Source organism: Gallinula chloropus (assembly GCF_964237585.1).
Source record: "Gallinula chloropus genome assembly, chromosome: 22".
NCBI classification, from domain to species: Eukaryota; Metazoa; Chordata; class Aves; order Gruiformes; family Rallidae; genus Gallinula; species Gallinula chloropus.
The window spans coordinates 3386009-3401355 of record NC_140107.1 but is presented as its reverse complement, the minus strand read 5'-3'; the positions used below and the strand labels follow the sequence as shown (position 1 = coordinate 3401355).

Genomic DNA, 15347 nt, shown 5'->3' with positions numbered 1-15347 from the left:
TAAAATAAATCAGGCTGGTACAACACATGTTTCATCAAGTCATTTGCTGGTTCCTTGCTCTATTGCAGACAGACACCTGTTGCTGCAAAGCAATTCCAAGAACGTGGGTTCTTTCCTTTTTAAAACCAGGAGGAATTCAAGGTAATTGGCCCCTCCTGGTCAGGCCACCAAGGATCTGCCACAGAGATCAGCAGCTACTACAGACCATCCCCAGGGCTAAGATAGTAAGAACAGAAGTACAGAACAAAAATTTACTCACATGAATGAGAGGTGGTGTAGTTTTGCGTGGCTGGGTTCTGGTGGAGAAGGTGTGGGCTGCAGAGGGGCTTCTGCAAGGAGCAGCCAGGAGCTCTCTGCAGGCCCCACAGAGAAAACAGTAGCTGGCTCAGGGCTGGAGTCGTTGCTGACCAAGATCCCATCAGCGATGGTCACAGCACCTCTGGGAGTCACATTGAAGAAGGAAACCACAAGCAGCTGCTGTTGGCCCCCAGAAAGGGGAGAGAGATGTGAGACACTCTGAGAACACCAGGGCCAGGGGAGAAAGGGGCAATTTATCCAGCAGCTGTAAGGAAACTCGTCAGGTTTTTCTCTTTCACACTAAAGTGATTCTCCCATGGCAGCAGAAAGGCTTCTGCTCCTTATTGCTCCTTGATTAGGAAAAGAATCAATTCACAGGCACCACTGGGTCATTCCCTGGGAGTCTGGAATCACTGCTTCCTACTGAGCAGAAAGCTGCCAGTGCTGACTCCAGGAGGCAACAGAAGAAAACCACCTGAAGAAAGGTGAAGTACAAACCTGATTATCTGGGAAATGTGAAAAGTTTTAAAGAGGAGGGAAGCCTGTCTGGGGAGTTCAGGTGAAATCTTGTCCAGCTTCAGGTTACACCACACACAGGCATTGGGGGGGTGGGGGGTCAGCTCAGATCTGCACTGGATCTATATTGTTTGTGACACATGAAGATGTGTTACCTTCAAAGAGGATGCAGGCAGCCTAAGGAGGAGTCATCACAACATTGTCTCCTACCTTTTAAGTCCCTTTAGTGGGATCTATTTCTCTGCTGTTCCCCATGCAGAAAAGTTCTTTACTGGCCTCTTATGACTCAGCTGATTCATCACCACATCAGTCTTGAACTGAATCGTTTCCACTTTCCTGACTGCACTCATGAAATTCAGCTGTAGGATCAGTGAAATGCATCACAAATGGGTTTTAAAAACTTTGGGTACATTTGTAGGAATACACAAAGCAAAAACTTGCAGGCTGCCTGTGTCTCACCATTTCTCCAGTCTGTGGCATGTATACACCCATGTATCTCATTTCATTCCTGCATTCCTCTCTAATGTCTCTCTGCCTGATGAGACAGGGCATCCTGCCACAGCTTGTGTGCCCTGGGGGCTAAGAGGGCCAAGGGGATCCTGGGGGGCATCAGGAGGACCGTGGCCAGCAGGTCACAGGAGGGGATCCTCCCCCTCTGCTCTGCCCTGGTCAGGCCCCACCTGGAGTGTTGTGTCCAGTTCTGGGCTCCCTGGGATAAAACAGACAGGGATCTCCTGGAGAGAGTCCAGAGGAGGGACAGAGATGATGAAGGGCCTGGAGCATCTCCCCTGTGAGGAAAGGCTGAGTGAGCTGGGGCTGTTCAGTCTTGAGAAGACTAAGGGGGGACCTTATTAATGTCTATAAGTATCTTAAGGATGGGATGCAGGGGAAATAGGCAGCCCCTTTTCAGTGTCTGTGGGGACAGGACAAGGGGCAATGGCCTCAAGTTGGAGCACATGGAGTTCTGCACCAACATGGGGAAGAACTTTTCCCCAGTGAGGGTGAGGGAGCCCTGGGACAGGCTGCCCAGGGGGTGTGGAGTCTCCTTCTCTGGAGAGATTCCAGCCCCATCTGGACACCGACCTGTGTGCCCTGTCCTAGGGACCCTGCTTTGGCAGGGGGTTGGACCCCAGGGGCTCTGGAGGTCCCTTCCAACCCCTATGGTTCTGTGATTCTGTGATCTATTATTTTAGGGATACCCAATTCTAAGTGTAGTATGAAGATGCCACTTGTGCTTAGTTTTAGTCATAACACTGTTCTCCAGATCTTTTTTAGATAGCCTTCTTCAATCCTGCATCCAGCCATTATTAATCTATTTTACATAAGATCTCCCAAAGATTTTCTCCGTTTCTTTTCCACTCCTACTTTTCAGGTCACAGCAAATCCCAAACCACCCCAAGACACTCCAAGTGCTCACAAGGCAGCTGTGCTTGCTGCATGCACATTATCATCCTCACCGAGCCTGTGAAATACCACTTCTTACAGGGGAAACCAATCCTGGGCCTCATGATGTGTCCACAAGTACAGCAGGAAAGGAGCCACAGAAGAACAAAACCCAGATCTTAAAAATATTAGATTACTCTTCTAGTGGATCTTGTAGCAAGGTTTTATTTATTATCCAAAAAGCTAACCAGGGAACCCAAAATGTGCAGCGACACTTGCATGTGACACAACTCTCTTGGAAGCCTGGCAATGCTCTTCTAACACTCAGGTTGTACCATAGCCTCTCAGAAGCATCTTCTTCCTTTAAAGGGAAAGGTAACTAAGGCTTCTTCATCTTTAAGTGGCAGGTGCTTTCTGCCTGTACTAATTATAACTCTTATGTCTGAAAAAAGCATAGAGAATATTATAACATGTGATACTTTTCTGTCTCTACACTGTTTCACCACTCTGAGACATTATCTAGAAATGCATAAAACTCCAGCAACGTTGTCCAGTGCCCTCAGAACAGCCCTCGATTCAGTCACAAGTAAAACCACAGCAAAGATTTACTGCCCAGTAAACAAATGGGTGAAAAACTGTAATTTATTGAAACTCATAACTCAAAAAATATAAGATGCTGTAGTGTACAATATGTTACACAAAGCACCCTAGGGTGCACATTCAAGTCAAGTAAGAACTCCATCGCCCCCCAAACCCTGGTACCCTAGTACGTTCCATATACAATCATGCACGTTTACTCTTCAAGAGGAAGCCCCCAGTGTTCCATGTGTTAAATAGCACCAAAATCAGCATAGTCCATTGAAAAAAATAGGGAGCTAAATTAACTTGACCAATACTTTTGACAGATATTATACATTCATGGAATTAAGCAGTCTAAACTAACCTAAACAGTGTGAACTGTAAGAATTACTGTTCTAGTTTGAAGGTCTCCCCATGTGGCAGTAGTGGAGGCGATCTGCTCTACACAAACTACTTATGTACTTCCTACACAAAGCTCATCTGCCTTTTTTGTTGGAAATAAGTCTATGAGGGATGTGGAAAACTTGGATCTTTCAAGAACAACTACTGGTCTTAAGTAATGAAGTTGTTTTAAGGCAAGGTCTCCACAGTCCGTTAGCGCCTTGTCCAAGATCGCCCTCAGATTTTCTAACGAAGGGGCAGATGACGACTCTGTCAGCAAGGGCTGCATTTCTGTTAGTGGCTCATGATTATTTTGGGGAGCAATTACATTTTTGTCAGTTAAAAAGTTGTTTACTGGTGTATCCTCTTGACTGTCTCCCTCTTTCTGCAAGGTTTTATCTACTGGCAGCTGCTCAGGAGGCTGCCATTCTACTACCTCATCCAACTCATCATCATCGTCATCCTCTTTTCCCTCACTTTCTTGAATAAATTTTAAGAAGGAAGACTCAAACCCCATGGGTTTATATGTCTTTAAATCAAATGGTTTGGACACTGGAGGCTTCTGAAATTTGTCTTTTGTAGCACAAGGTACATTTCTTTTTGCATGCTGATGAAGTGCACTATGCTGACATCCTTCTGGGTCTTTCTCCCTTGGCAGCTCTAGGGGTAAACTGGAGAGGTAGGAGCTGTTCTCCCTCTCACTGCTTTGGGGGAAATCTTCAGTTTTACACACAACTGTCTCCCTGATGTTTTGCTCTTCAAAGCAGGTGTTCTTTGAAGTGTGGTTATACTTTAAAGTGCCTGAATAGGTAAAGGCACTTGCATCACAACTCACACCACTCGACGGACACCTTTTTTGGTCTTCACCGCTGCCACCCTGGGGTTCACAGTCAGTATCTGCAGCAGGAGGCTTGTCACTTTCCTGCACACACTCAGAACTAGCTGGTGTATCCTCAGGGACTTTTACACCTTTTTTATCCAAGTCTAAAGCTGTTTCAGAGCAGGACTGCTTTTCAGTCATGATGCCACACTTAACACAAACAACAAGGTTCTGGAGCCGTTGCTCTATGTACATATTGGTCATCTGGTGCGTGCGCTTGTAGTGCCTCACGATGCTGCTCTCCAGTTTGACTACAGACAGACACCCCTGAACCATGCAAGGGTACTGGGTCTGGTTAGACTTCTCTTTGCACATTTGTAGAGCTTCCTCTTTTGTTTTGAAACTCAACAAATGCTTTTCTCTACTTCTGCTGATTTTTTTAGGTTTTCCTTTCACCTGCTTCCCGTTCTGCTTGTTGGTGTCAAGCCCATCTTTCAAATAACTCTCTTTATTTTTCTCTTTCTCATCTTCCTCCTCCTTCTGCTTTCCAAAGAGGCTGTGGTAATACTCACTGTGCCTGAAGTACACGTGCTGAGAGTAGTGACTGTAATTCGTGAAGATTCGGTCACAGCCATTAAGGTCACAATGGATTTCAAAATCTTTGTTTAACTTTTCTTCATTGGCATGTTCTTCTATTAGGTGCTGTTTAAGCTTATTAAAGGTATAAAATACAGCAGGGCACTGGGCCTGGTTACAAGCAAATCTTGCAGATTCAGCTTCAGAAAGCAGTTTTTGATCTTCTATGTGTTCGTTGTGGAAGTCACTGCAATGTTTAGCAAGAGATTTGGAACACAAGAATCGCTTCCCACACTCTTTGTATTGGCATGCAAATATTTTTTTACATTTGACAAGTTCCCTTTTTGTTCTTGCTTTGTCTTTTTCCAAGCAGAGCTGCTCCTTGTTGTACTGGTGCACAGTTCTATAATGGCGAATCAAACCTTTCTGGTTGGTGAATGCTGAGTTGCAGCTTTTATGTATACAATGAAATGGTTTGTGGTATTTATGCAGTATATAGCATAAGTTTCCTTTAGCAACTGTTCTTTTGCTTCCTCTTCCCTGCCTTACTTCCAGTTCTTCCCTATGGCTGTCCAGAGAAGCGATGTTGGATGTTTTTCTTGTTCCATTGCTGTCTGTCTCTTCACTGGACTCTACATCTGTCTCAGAGCTACAGTCCTCTTTTTTAGGATGACACAGCGGCTCAGAGTGGTCTGGATGTTCGATGAATTCAACGTTGGCTGCACAGACAGGTGTTGCCACAGTGCTGTTTTTATGCATATCATCTATACATAAACCCACATGATCAAATTTTTCATTAGAACAGACCTTGTGAGCTACCCTCTCACAGCCAATCTGATGCTTGTTTCTATAGTGGATCCTAAGGTGTGTTTTCCTTGTAAATGATCTTTGGCAAATGTGACACTTGAACGGGGAGTACCGATGCTGAAACATATTTAACTGAAGGACCATTTCCTTTGAGTAGTTATGCTTTTTAACATAATGCATTAAGAGAGCTTCTCTGGTCACAAACTCACATGTACATCCTTGACATTCACAAAAAAATGGTTTAGCTGCAAGCTGAGTAAGGTACTGGCTGGGTAAATTATTTTGTTGCTCTTGAAGTGTTGAGGTAGCTTCATGTACTGACTCAGGACACTTGACATCCCTAGAATAGGTCTGTGAAGAACCCAAAAAAGGTTTGTGTCTTGAAGAATTCTGAATGTTAGAATTTTTTAAGCTTAGATGTTTCAAGCCTAACATTAATTCCAACATGTTATCTTCAATATGTGATTCTTTAGAACTGTCATAAAAAGATGTTTCTGGGGAAGAAGGACAAGTTTCATCCTTCAGGCCATTGCTTCCTTTAGCATCTATAGGACAATACAAGCTTTCTGGAGAGTCAGCATTTGTATCTGAATTATGATCTAACTCTGTGCTGATGCCTGTAGGAGATTTATTGTCTGGAGCATCACTCAGCAGATTGAGAAAATCTTTAGTTTTCATCTCCACATTTCTTTTGCCTTTGAAGTTATATGGATGGGCCCTGCGGAGGTGTTTCTGTGCACTTCTAGAATGTTTGTGTGTGGAACAGCAGCCTTCGAAGCCACAGGGAAGGTTTTTTTCCTCAAAGCACAGTGCCACATTGGAACATGGTTGTTTCACATCTACTGGATGGAAAACCCCCTCCTGGGACATGAGAAAACCTGGAACCGATTGATTGTGAGCCATTGCTTCAATCAGTAGAGGAGACACTTGGCCTTGGTTTACTGCAGCATCTGTGCTGCTGTCCCCACAATGAAGACTGCAATTGCTTTCACTGTCTAGATCTTCACTGTCAGAGAGAGCTTCTTCTTTAATCTGCGGAATTTCCTGAGAGCCTGAGGGATCCAAGTTATCATTCAGCCTGGAATTTTCAGACTGTTCAAGCAGCTGAGACTCTGGAAGAAAGCTGCACTTGTCTTTTGGAACGGACTCTTCCAGTTTCAGCTCCTGCTTCACGTCCCCGTTGGACACGCCAAGGTTATGCACCGCCAGGTGCTTCTGAAATTCAGCCTTTGAGTAATAAAACTTCTTGCAACCAAAGAAGTTGCAGGTGTAGGATGCATCTCTGAAGTGCTGGGCCTCGTGGTGGTAAAGCTGCCCTAAGTCACTGAACACGATGTTACAGCCGTTCAGTTCACACTTGTAGCGAAGGTCATCGTGAGTCTGCTTGTGGTTGAGCAGCTCGTTGACCGACCCGAACCTGGCGTAGCAGTCCATGGACACACACATGTAGGGCTGGGGCCCGCAGTGCACCCGCTCGTGCTCCCGCAGGTGGAAGGAGGTCATGAAGTGCCGGCGGCAGAAGGCGCACTTCTCCCTCCTGTTCTTCATGTCCAGGTAGTGCTTGGCGTTCTCGTCGTTGTTTTGATGTTCAGCTTTCAGGTGGACACTCAAGTATTTGAACTGTTTGAACACTCTGGAACAATCTGTTCCAGGGCACGGGTAGATGTCTCTGTCTTGCAGCTGGCAGTTCTCCAGCTGGCTGAAGGTGACGTACTCCTGTGCGTCCTCTTCGAAGCTTTCGGGGAGCTGTGGCTGGTGTGGCTTCTCCTGATACACTGGCAGTGGGCTGCTGGAAGCTGGTGTCTTTTGTGGTGATCTCTCTTTTTTCAGTATTATTTTCTTTTTAGGTCTGTGTGTTCTACTGGGGGGCATTTTAACATGTTCCATTACATGTGGTACAAAGAATTCCTTTCTCTTGAATTTTTTGGTACACACTGGGCAGGTATAAACACCATCTTCCATGTGCATCTTGGAATGATGCAGTATCCTGGCCTCTATACACTCCCTTTTGCAAAGCACACAAAAAAACTTGTACTGAAGCCACCTCTGGTATCTCTCTGAAGAACCAATTGGTTTTTTTACTCTTGCTTTTTCTTTGGGGTGGTTTATCATGTCTTTTCCATCATAATATTTATGATCTTTTGTCTCATCATAGTCACTAAAGAAAGTCTCTAACATGTCTGTTTCATTAACTGACATGTTACAACTCGCATCATCCTCAGAATCAGAAGCTGCTTTCCCCAACAGCTTCAGGCAGTGTCGCTTTAAAGTCTTCCAGTCCCAAAATTCAGGATCAAAGGGCCAATATGCTTTTAAAGCTAACAGCAGCTCACAACGCAGTGAGTTTGGAACCAGTGCATTTTCTTCATCAAATTTCTGATCTGGTTGCATATAGAGCTCTTCCAATATATTGAATCCACTCAAAGTTGGCTCAAGTAAAAATTCTGTGAGCTGACAAGCTCTCCTAACTTCCAGGTCTTCTGGTAAAAGGCATGCAATTGTTTTACAGACTGATGTCTTCATTTCATCACTTCCATTTGATCTGATCTGAAGGGCTCTCACACATAACAAAACAGACACAGCAAGTCCTGCTTCTTCTGCCTGTTTAAAAAAAAGATTAAAAAATGAACAAACAGCCACAACACAAACGTCTTCTTTGTAAGAACATCCTCTCTAGAGCTGTTCTCTGGAAAGAATGTGCATGAGAGCATTCCATGGGCTACAGCCCATTCAGATTGTATTTGGGCTTCTGAGTGTTAAAAGCTCAAGTGACTGAATATACTCTAAAAACTTGTAGCTTATGTTGTGAGGAACCTCTTTTACTTTTCAAGCAAAAGGAGCCACTTCACGTTTAGTGCACTCTGTGGAGGAGTCACACAAGCTAGCTCAGGCATTAGATGATGCCAACCACCTTTAACTCATCTGTCTCTTCACTGAGTCACTCTCACTCATAACTAAGTCAATGTCTACAGGAGAATGGTGTCAGTCTTTCTGTGCATTCTCCCTGCAGCACTACACAGGTTATTGGCACTGAGCAATTTCCTTAAATTAATGTAAATTCACACCCAGAAACAAAATCACCTTCAAGAGCACCAGCAGTACAGTGGTAGATGCAGAGATGAAGGTAACTGCCATTTCACCTCCAAACATTTGCTCAGGCATTTAAGCAACTTTGAGGTGCTGCTCAATAGTATCAGGAAGGCACCTACTATTATTATTCACATGCTGATTTTAAATGCATGAGGTGACTGTTTAGTCACCATTAGTAAAAATAACTAACAGTTAAGGTCTTTCTGAATAGAGACATAACATGTGGCCAACAACCACATCCACACCAGTTCAGATGGTATTAGCAAGCTCTGATACTCTGCAGCACCTATTGCAAGTCAGACAGTGCTGCTTTAATTCAATAACTGTGTTTGATGGGTAACAATAAAAAGCTATTTCTGTAGGAGAAGATATTTTAAGACAGTTCAGCAGGAAACAAGGACAGAACTGGCACAGAGTTAACAGTGTGTTATGCTGTATGAAGTGAGCATTCATTCCCATTTGAAAAGTAGGAATAGACCAACTTTAAACAAACTGGAGCAGAAGTCTCTCTGTGTGATCACTACTGGAATTCATCTTTGCCAAATTATAGTTCTGGACTCTTTGCCATGACCTGATCTCTACTTTTGTCTCAAAAACCTGACTCTACCTCTTCAGCAAATCACACTTGGTAGCTCATTTGGTTCACAGGATTAACTCCAGTCAGTGAAAGACTCTCAGGCAAACAAGCCTGTAACTGGGGAGAAATTCAATTGAAAAAAGGAATGTTGTCTGTTTTATCCATAATCCATGTGATACCTGAACTCTGAATTAACTCATGTCCATGAGTAAGTAGACAGATTCTACTTTACACATGCAAAGCTATGCTGTTTTTCAGAATAAAACCCACCCTGAAATCTTCCTGGAAATGGTGACACTTTTAAGGGAAAATCCCTATCTAATTCAAGGCCCACAGTGCTATATGGTTACTAAAACACTTCACATCCTATTACTATTAGCTAGTTTATTTTTCCTCCATTAAAGTGTGAGTGATTAATTTTCACTCATAAATGCCCTCCACAAATCTACTCTCACATATTGACCAGAGGCAGGAAATTTCAGTCTAACCAGCTCCAAGAATCAGAGCAGCCATCAAAGGAAGACAGGAACATCCTCTTGAGCAGCCATCCAGAAGCAGCAAAGCAGAAAGTTATAAAGAAGATGCTCTATTTGCCTGCTATGTAGATGGACCAATTAAAGTCTGCATGTTACTCTGTAAACAGAGATTGCAAGTTTATAAAAATGGCTGTTAAGCATTTCTTGACTCTTCCTGCAACATTCTAAAGATTGGCATGTCCAGATGTGATTGTTTCATGCATTTTAAGGAACCTGTACTTTCTTAGAATGCAAAAATATAGGGCATTTCAGGCAAGCCTCCATCGCTCAGAGATGCTGCAGAGAACTATGCATCACCTCTAAACACACATCAGATCCAAACACAGGTATGTTTTGTTTGCCAAATGCTGTCAGTCTCTATTTTCAGAATAGCAAACAAACCATTCCACACTGATTGAAGGTGATTTCAATGTGTCAAGCTGACAAAACTACAGTGGCAGGCATTTTTCAAAGACTTTTGTTAGTCTATTAGTATCTTATAAGGCATTTAATTATGAAAAATGAAATAAGCCACATTTCATAATAATTCAGAAGAATTATTAAGAAAACAATAAATTCATGTCAACATTTGGCCATGAGCCAGCAGTGTGCCCTGGGGGCCAATAAGGCCAATGGGATCCTGGGGGGCATCCAGAAGAGCGTGGCCAGCAGGTCACAGGAGGGGATCCTCCCCCTCTGCTCTGCCCTGCTCAGGCCCCACCTGGAGTGTTGTGTCCAGTTCTGGGCTCCCAGGGATCAAACAGACAGGGATCTCCTGGAGAGAGTCCAGAGGAGGATACAGAGATGATGAAGGGCCTGGAGCATCTCCCCTGTGAGGAAAGGCTGAGTGAGCTGGGGCTGTTCAGCCTGGAGAGAAGCAGCCTGAGAGGGGATCTGATCAATGGTTATCAATATCTGAAGGGTGAGACACAGTGGGAAATGGGCAGCCCCTTTTCATCAGTGTCTGTGGAGACAGGACAAGGGGCAATGGCTGCAAGGTGGAGCAAAGGGAGTTCCACACCAACATGGGGAAGAACTTTTCCCCAGTGAGGGTGAGGGAGCCCTGGGACAGGCTGCCCAGGGGGTGTGGAGTCTCCTCCTCTGGAGAGATTCCAGCCCCATCTGGACACCAGCCTGTGTGCCCTGTCCTAGGGACCCTGCTTTGGCAGGGGGTTGGACCTCATGGGCTCTGGAGGTCCCTTCCAACCCCTACAGTTCTGGGATTCTATGATTCCTGCCCGTGTCCAAAGCCTCTGGACCGTGCTGTACTTACTTCAGACTGTATGACTCTTATCAAGAAAAAGAGGTGCTGTAGTGTCTTGGCAATGATGCCAAATTGACGACATCTCTCCAAAAAGGAATCTAAAGAAGGATCTATTCTTCTCTGCAGTTTGCTCCAGAAAAGTGTCAGTTCCCTGCAAAGAGTTGAAAGCAAAATGTAAGAACGTTGCAGATACACAGAGACAGTTTTTCCAGAGTCCACACACTTTAGTTTAGAGCTGATGCCACAATTTCAGTGCTGTTAAAAACAGGAGACACTTCAGTCAGGTCTCCATTCCAAGAGACACTCAAGAGAGCTGTCACTGTACCTTACTCTGACACAAGCATCAGATCAAAATGGTGATCACCTGTTACTCAATGGAGAAGAACTAGCAGTGGGATTCACCTCACCCAATGCAGGAATCTCTCTCTGCACAGACTGCCCTCCTAGGTGAGAAGAGCCCTCACCTGCAGAGCCTCAGCTGTTCACATAGAAATTTGAAACAGGTCAGGTGAATCATAATGCAAAGTAGCCACTTCTCTCCCATCAGGCAAGTAGCTTAGATGTTGACATCAGCATTCAAATGATGTAACTGCTCCTGCCATCTGTGCACAGAGCTGCTCTGTCAGGCAATGCACTATAACCAGAGCAGCACAGCTGCTGAGTGGTGCCATCAGTCACTCTGGGCTGCTTTGCCATCCCAACAGTTGCAAAAGAAAAGCAGCAGTGGTAATATCTGTATCTTCTGGATCATTTGCAAAAAGATTTTCTTCTCTTCCTTTAGTAGACCAAACCTCACCTTTGCCAACTTAACCACCCCATGCCCCAAATCACACCCCCAGGTTTCCAGATGCATGGCCAGTGAGGCTCTGGAACCAGCAGCACTAATTCACACACATACCTGGGTGACTGATCGCTCCTGGGAGGTACAGACTTGAAGCTGCAGAACATGCTGAGCAAAGCTAATGAAATAGCTTAACCCCTCTAAATATGCAAGAATAAGAAGAGGTTCGTGCTAGGTTGGAGAGTTAGCACTGTGCCATCAGGCAGGTGCCACAGAGTGAAGATGGGATGGAAGAATGATGTTACAGCTGAGCAGATTTAACATCTTACAACTTCCAGAAAGAACAGTGGTGCACTTCTCTGCTGGTACTTTTCTGGTCACATGGTAAGCTAATGATGCATTAATCTGTAGAAATCTATGGACAGTTTTGGCTGGGTTAGATGACCCAGGGGTTAGCCATAGTCAGGTGGGCCAGAACAACAGACAAGGCAGACTGGTGCAGCCAGAACCACCATGTAGCAAGATTTCATCTTCTGCTTTTGGCAGTGGCAAATTGTTAGGACTGGTTCAAGGACAAGTACAGCACCAAAGCTCCATCTTCACCCACTGTGTCAGACACTCATCCACACTAATATTGTTTCAAAAGCATCCTCACTTTCACCTGTTCACACCTGTCAACACGTCTTCCTTTGAAGGTATTCTGGTTTAGACTATCTGGATCACTTACACTGCTTCCCTCTGACACCACAGAAAGCAAGATCTGGAGCAGAGTAATGGGAATGTGTGGCTGGCAGCAAGCAGGACTGTACTGGACAACACTGCTTGCTCACAGTGTCTGCTAATGCCAGAGGCCAGTAGAAAACATTTCATCAGCTACTCCCAAAATCAAGGATCCAGAAAATTCTGCAGCAAACAGTTTCATTTAAGGATTATCCAGATGAATTGAACATTTCCAAGTGTATATGCTGGGGCTTGCCTGTTGAACTGAAACCACAGCAACACCAAGGGAAGCTGACCTGCAGATGACACTGGACCAGAAGGCCTCTGTCCTTACTCCCCACTGTCCTCCCAAAGACCTGCAGTAAATGTTTTAGTCACCATTCAGTTCTGGTGTTCTCATGGATATGAGAAATCTACAGCTCTAATTGATCTTTCCTGACTCATCAGTCAGGACAAAACATAGGTTAGAGTTACAGGACCTGAAGGTTTCATTCCAATTCTAAATAGTTCCATTCCAGATGTTGAAATGCATGGGGGAAATAATCATTAAAAACCCACCAACCCACAGCTGTTGTCACAAAATAAAAAATAACTGTTATTCTGCAACACTAAATGCTCCATCACTGAAGTGTGTTCTCCAGTCCCAGGAGTTTAAAAGTCTCAGCAACACATAAATCCATCTCTCTTCATTTAGCCCTTAGGGATGCAGCTTTTAGATAGAACTGCTTAACAAGTCTCTTTGGACAAGAGTAAATAGTTTAGTCCACTGTGAAAGAATGCCAGTAGTTGTTAATTTGTTTTGTTTATTTTTTTAAAAAGGGATCATGAGATGGACTTCAGCCTCATCTCTCTTTGGACATGGCTCTTATCTAATCTCAGATGATACATTTCAGTGGTGAGAAACAGTCAGTCTCCAGAACTTCCAAGTGTGGTGGCCCCAACCTTCTCGAGTCCTCCACAAGTTCATTTCTCTCTACAAGGAATGATTTTGCTCAAAAAAGACATTTCTAGCCTGATACAGAAGCAGTAAATACTTCCAGCCTGAAACATGAGTAGTAAATACTTCTGGCATTTTTGCACAGATTATTGGACCAGACTAAACTATCAATCATCCTGCTGAAACTTAAATGCTGTGTGGAGTAAGTAAATGAAAATGCCAGAGGTGACCAAATCCAAATAACCAAGATATACTTGAGACATCTGGTAATGTGAAGCTTTATCCAAATCAGCACTTAAACAGGAGAAAACCACACATTTAGCCTTAACTACAAACTCATTTTGTAAGGGGCAGAAAACAACTTCCCTGCTTCACCCCTGCTGGTTTGTCACTGCTCAAACAGGGATGCAAAGGTTTGTTATCTCCAGCCAGTGAAGAGGATGGAGAAGTTTTGTAGATTAGAAAAATATTAAAAAAGCTCTCAGGGTGTGGGATGGAAGTTAGAAGGGTGCAGGGTGGAAGTTAAAGGGTGCAGGGTGGAAGTTAAAGGGTGCTGCCTGTGCACATTCCTATGACTTACATCCATGTGAAAGAAGTGAAAAAAGACACCAAATGCTCACGAGTCTAAGTACTCAAGAGGGAAGAACTCAACTACAACATCCCTTGTGGAATGACACACTCAGCATATTTCTGTACTACATTAGCTCCATCCTTTTGCACTGAAGCTACTGGAGGAAATGTTAGGTGTAGTACTTCTTACCAAGAGCAGTACACGTTTGCTGTTTGAAGCTGATGAGTAAGGTATGTTGTACAAAGAATAAATGCAGTGTTTTCTTGTCCCTCAGACTCCAGATTACATATGATGTCCAGTACTTCTTTGCAGTCCACCTTTGCAATCTTAGAGGGGAAAAAAAAAAGACAATTGGAAGAAAAGGCATTTTAACTGTAGCATATTTACTAAGGAAACACAGGTTTACAGTATCAAAGAAAATGGTCTAGCAAACACAAGATCAAAGGACTATGTCTCCTTTTAATATCCAGAGCTCATACCACACCTATCAGTTACAGGATGGCACAAGAAGTTCACATACGTCAGGTCTGATTGCCTCTGGGTGTTACGTTTTCTTTAGGACCATCTGCCACCTTGGGCAGCTTAGCAGAGTATTTCTATAGAGGTATGCAACAGGCTAAAACTTCCCATCCCTTCTCTGTGTCACTTCAGTGACAAACACTGCTAAAGGAAAGTGTCTGTAACTGACCCTGGAATGCTAACCACTCCTATTCTGTCAGAATCCCAACAAGACCAACAGCTGAATGAAAGTTCAGAGACTGCAGGACGAGCAGCACTAAGGCAATTCAGAACTGCTGGAAAACACCACCCACCCAGGTTCCAGTACCAAGGATGCTGGTTTACCCCTCAGAGTTATTCCATGGAGCACCCAACCATGAAAGACTTGTCTGATTTCCTGACATTTGTGTTTGAAGAAAAAAAGTTAACATTACAATGATAGTTAATCTCTTACATCATCATCATAAGTATTCTTTTTAGTACTAACCTAAGCCTTCCCCCAGTTCAAGCAGGACATGGTGTTAACACTCCTAAAACAGAGCACTTGCCCTCTATTCAGGAGCTAGAGATATACTCCATGAACTGACTCAAAGGGATTTAGTTCAGCTCTGAGACTGTAAATTCCCCTCAGTTGAGCTGGGACAACATCCTCATGAGTCTGTAAGTGCAGGCATCCCTTCTGCACCATAGCACTTGTTTACATTAAATAATGCTGCTTACAGCTTCGAGAATTTGGAGCTGCTGCCTCAAAATTTAAGAAAAGAACATGTTTTACATCAAAAATATTTCTCTAAGCATAGAAAGTCTGCAAGGCAAGGAAGACTTCGATTAAGTTCTTGTAATCTCCCAATCAAACTGAAGTTCCTGAGGGAAGCTCACACTTGCTTTAACTTGACAATGGAAACAATGCAGCAACTAAGAATATTTTTGCAAGCAAACTCCTGGTAACAACTACCCTTCCTGGTGTTTCAGCAAGCTTCACTGTATTTCTCTCTTGCTCTTTTAAGCTTACAACCCAAGAACAATGCCTTATTT

The 15347-nt window shown here is 43.9% G+C and overlaps 1 protein-coding gene across 1 annotated transcript in view; it reads right to left on the bottom strand.

Annotated features, from left to right (window-relative positions):
- Positions 1-2826: 2826 nt before the first annotated feature.
- The window catches only part of RLF (RLF zinc finger), a 45880-nt gene continuing 33359 nt past the window's right edge, over positions 2827-15347 (bottom strand). The window contains exons 6-8 of the mRNA XM_084274166.1: positions 14004-14140; positions 10815-10956; positions 2827-7960 (exon numbers count right to left, since the gene is read on the bottom strand). Of these exons, the coding sequence (XP_084130292.1) occupies positions 3230-7960; positions 10815-10956; positions 14004-14140 (5010 nt within the window). The 3' untranslated portion in view covers positions 2827-3229. The remainder of the gene's footprint in view (positions 7961-10814; positions 10957-14003; positions 14141-15347) is intronic.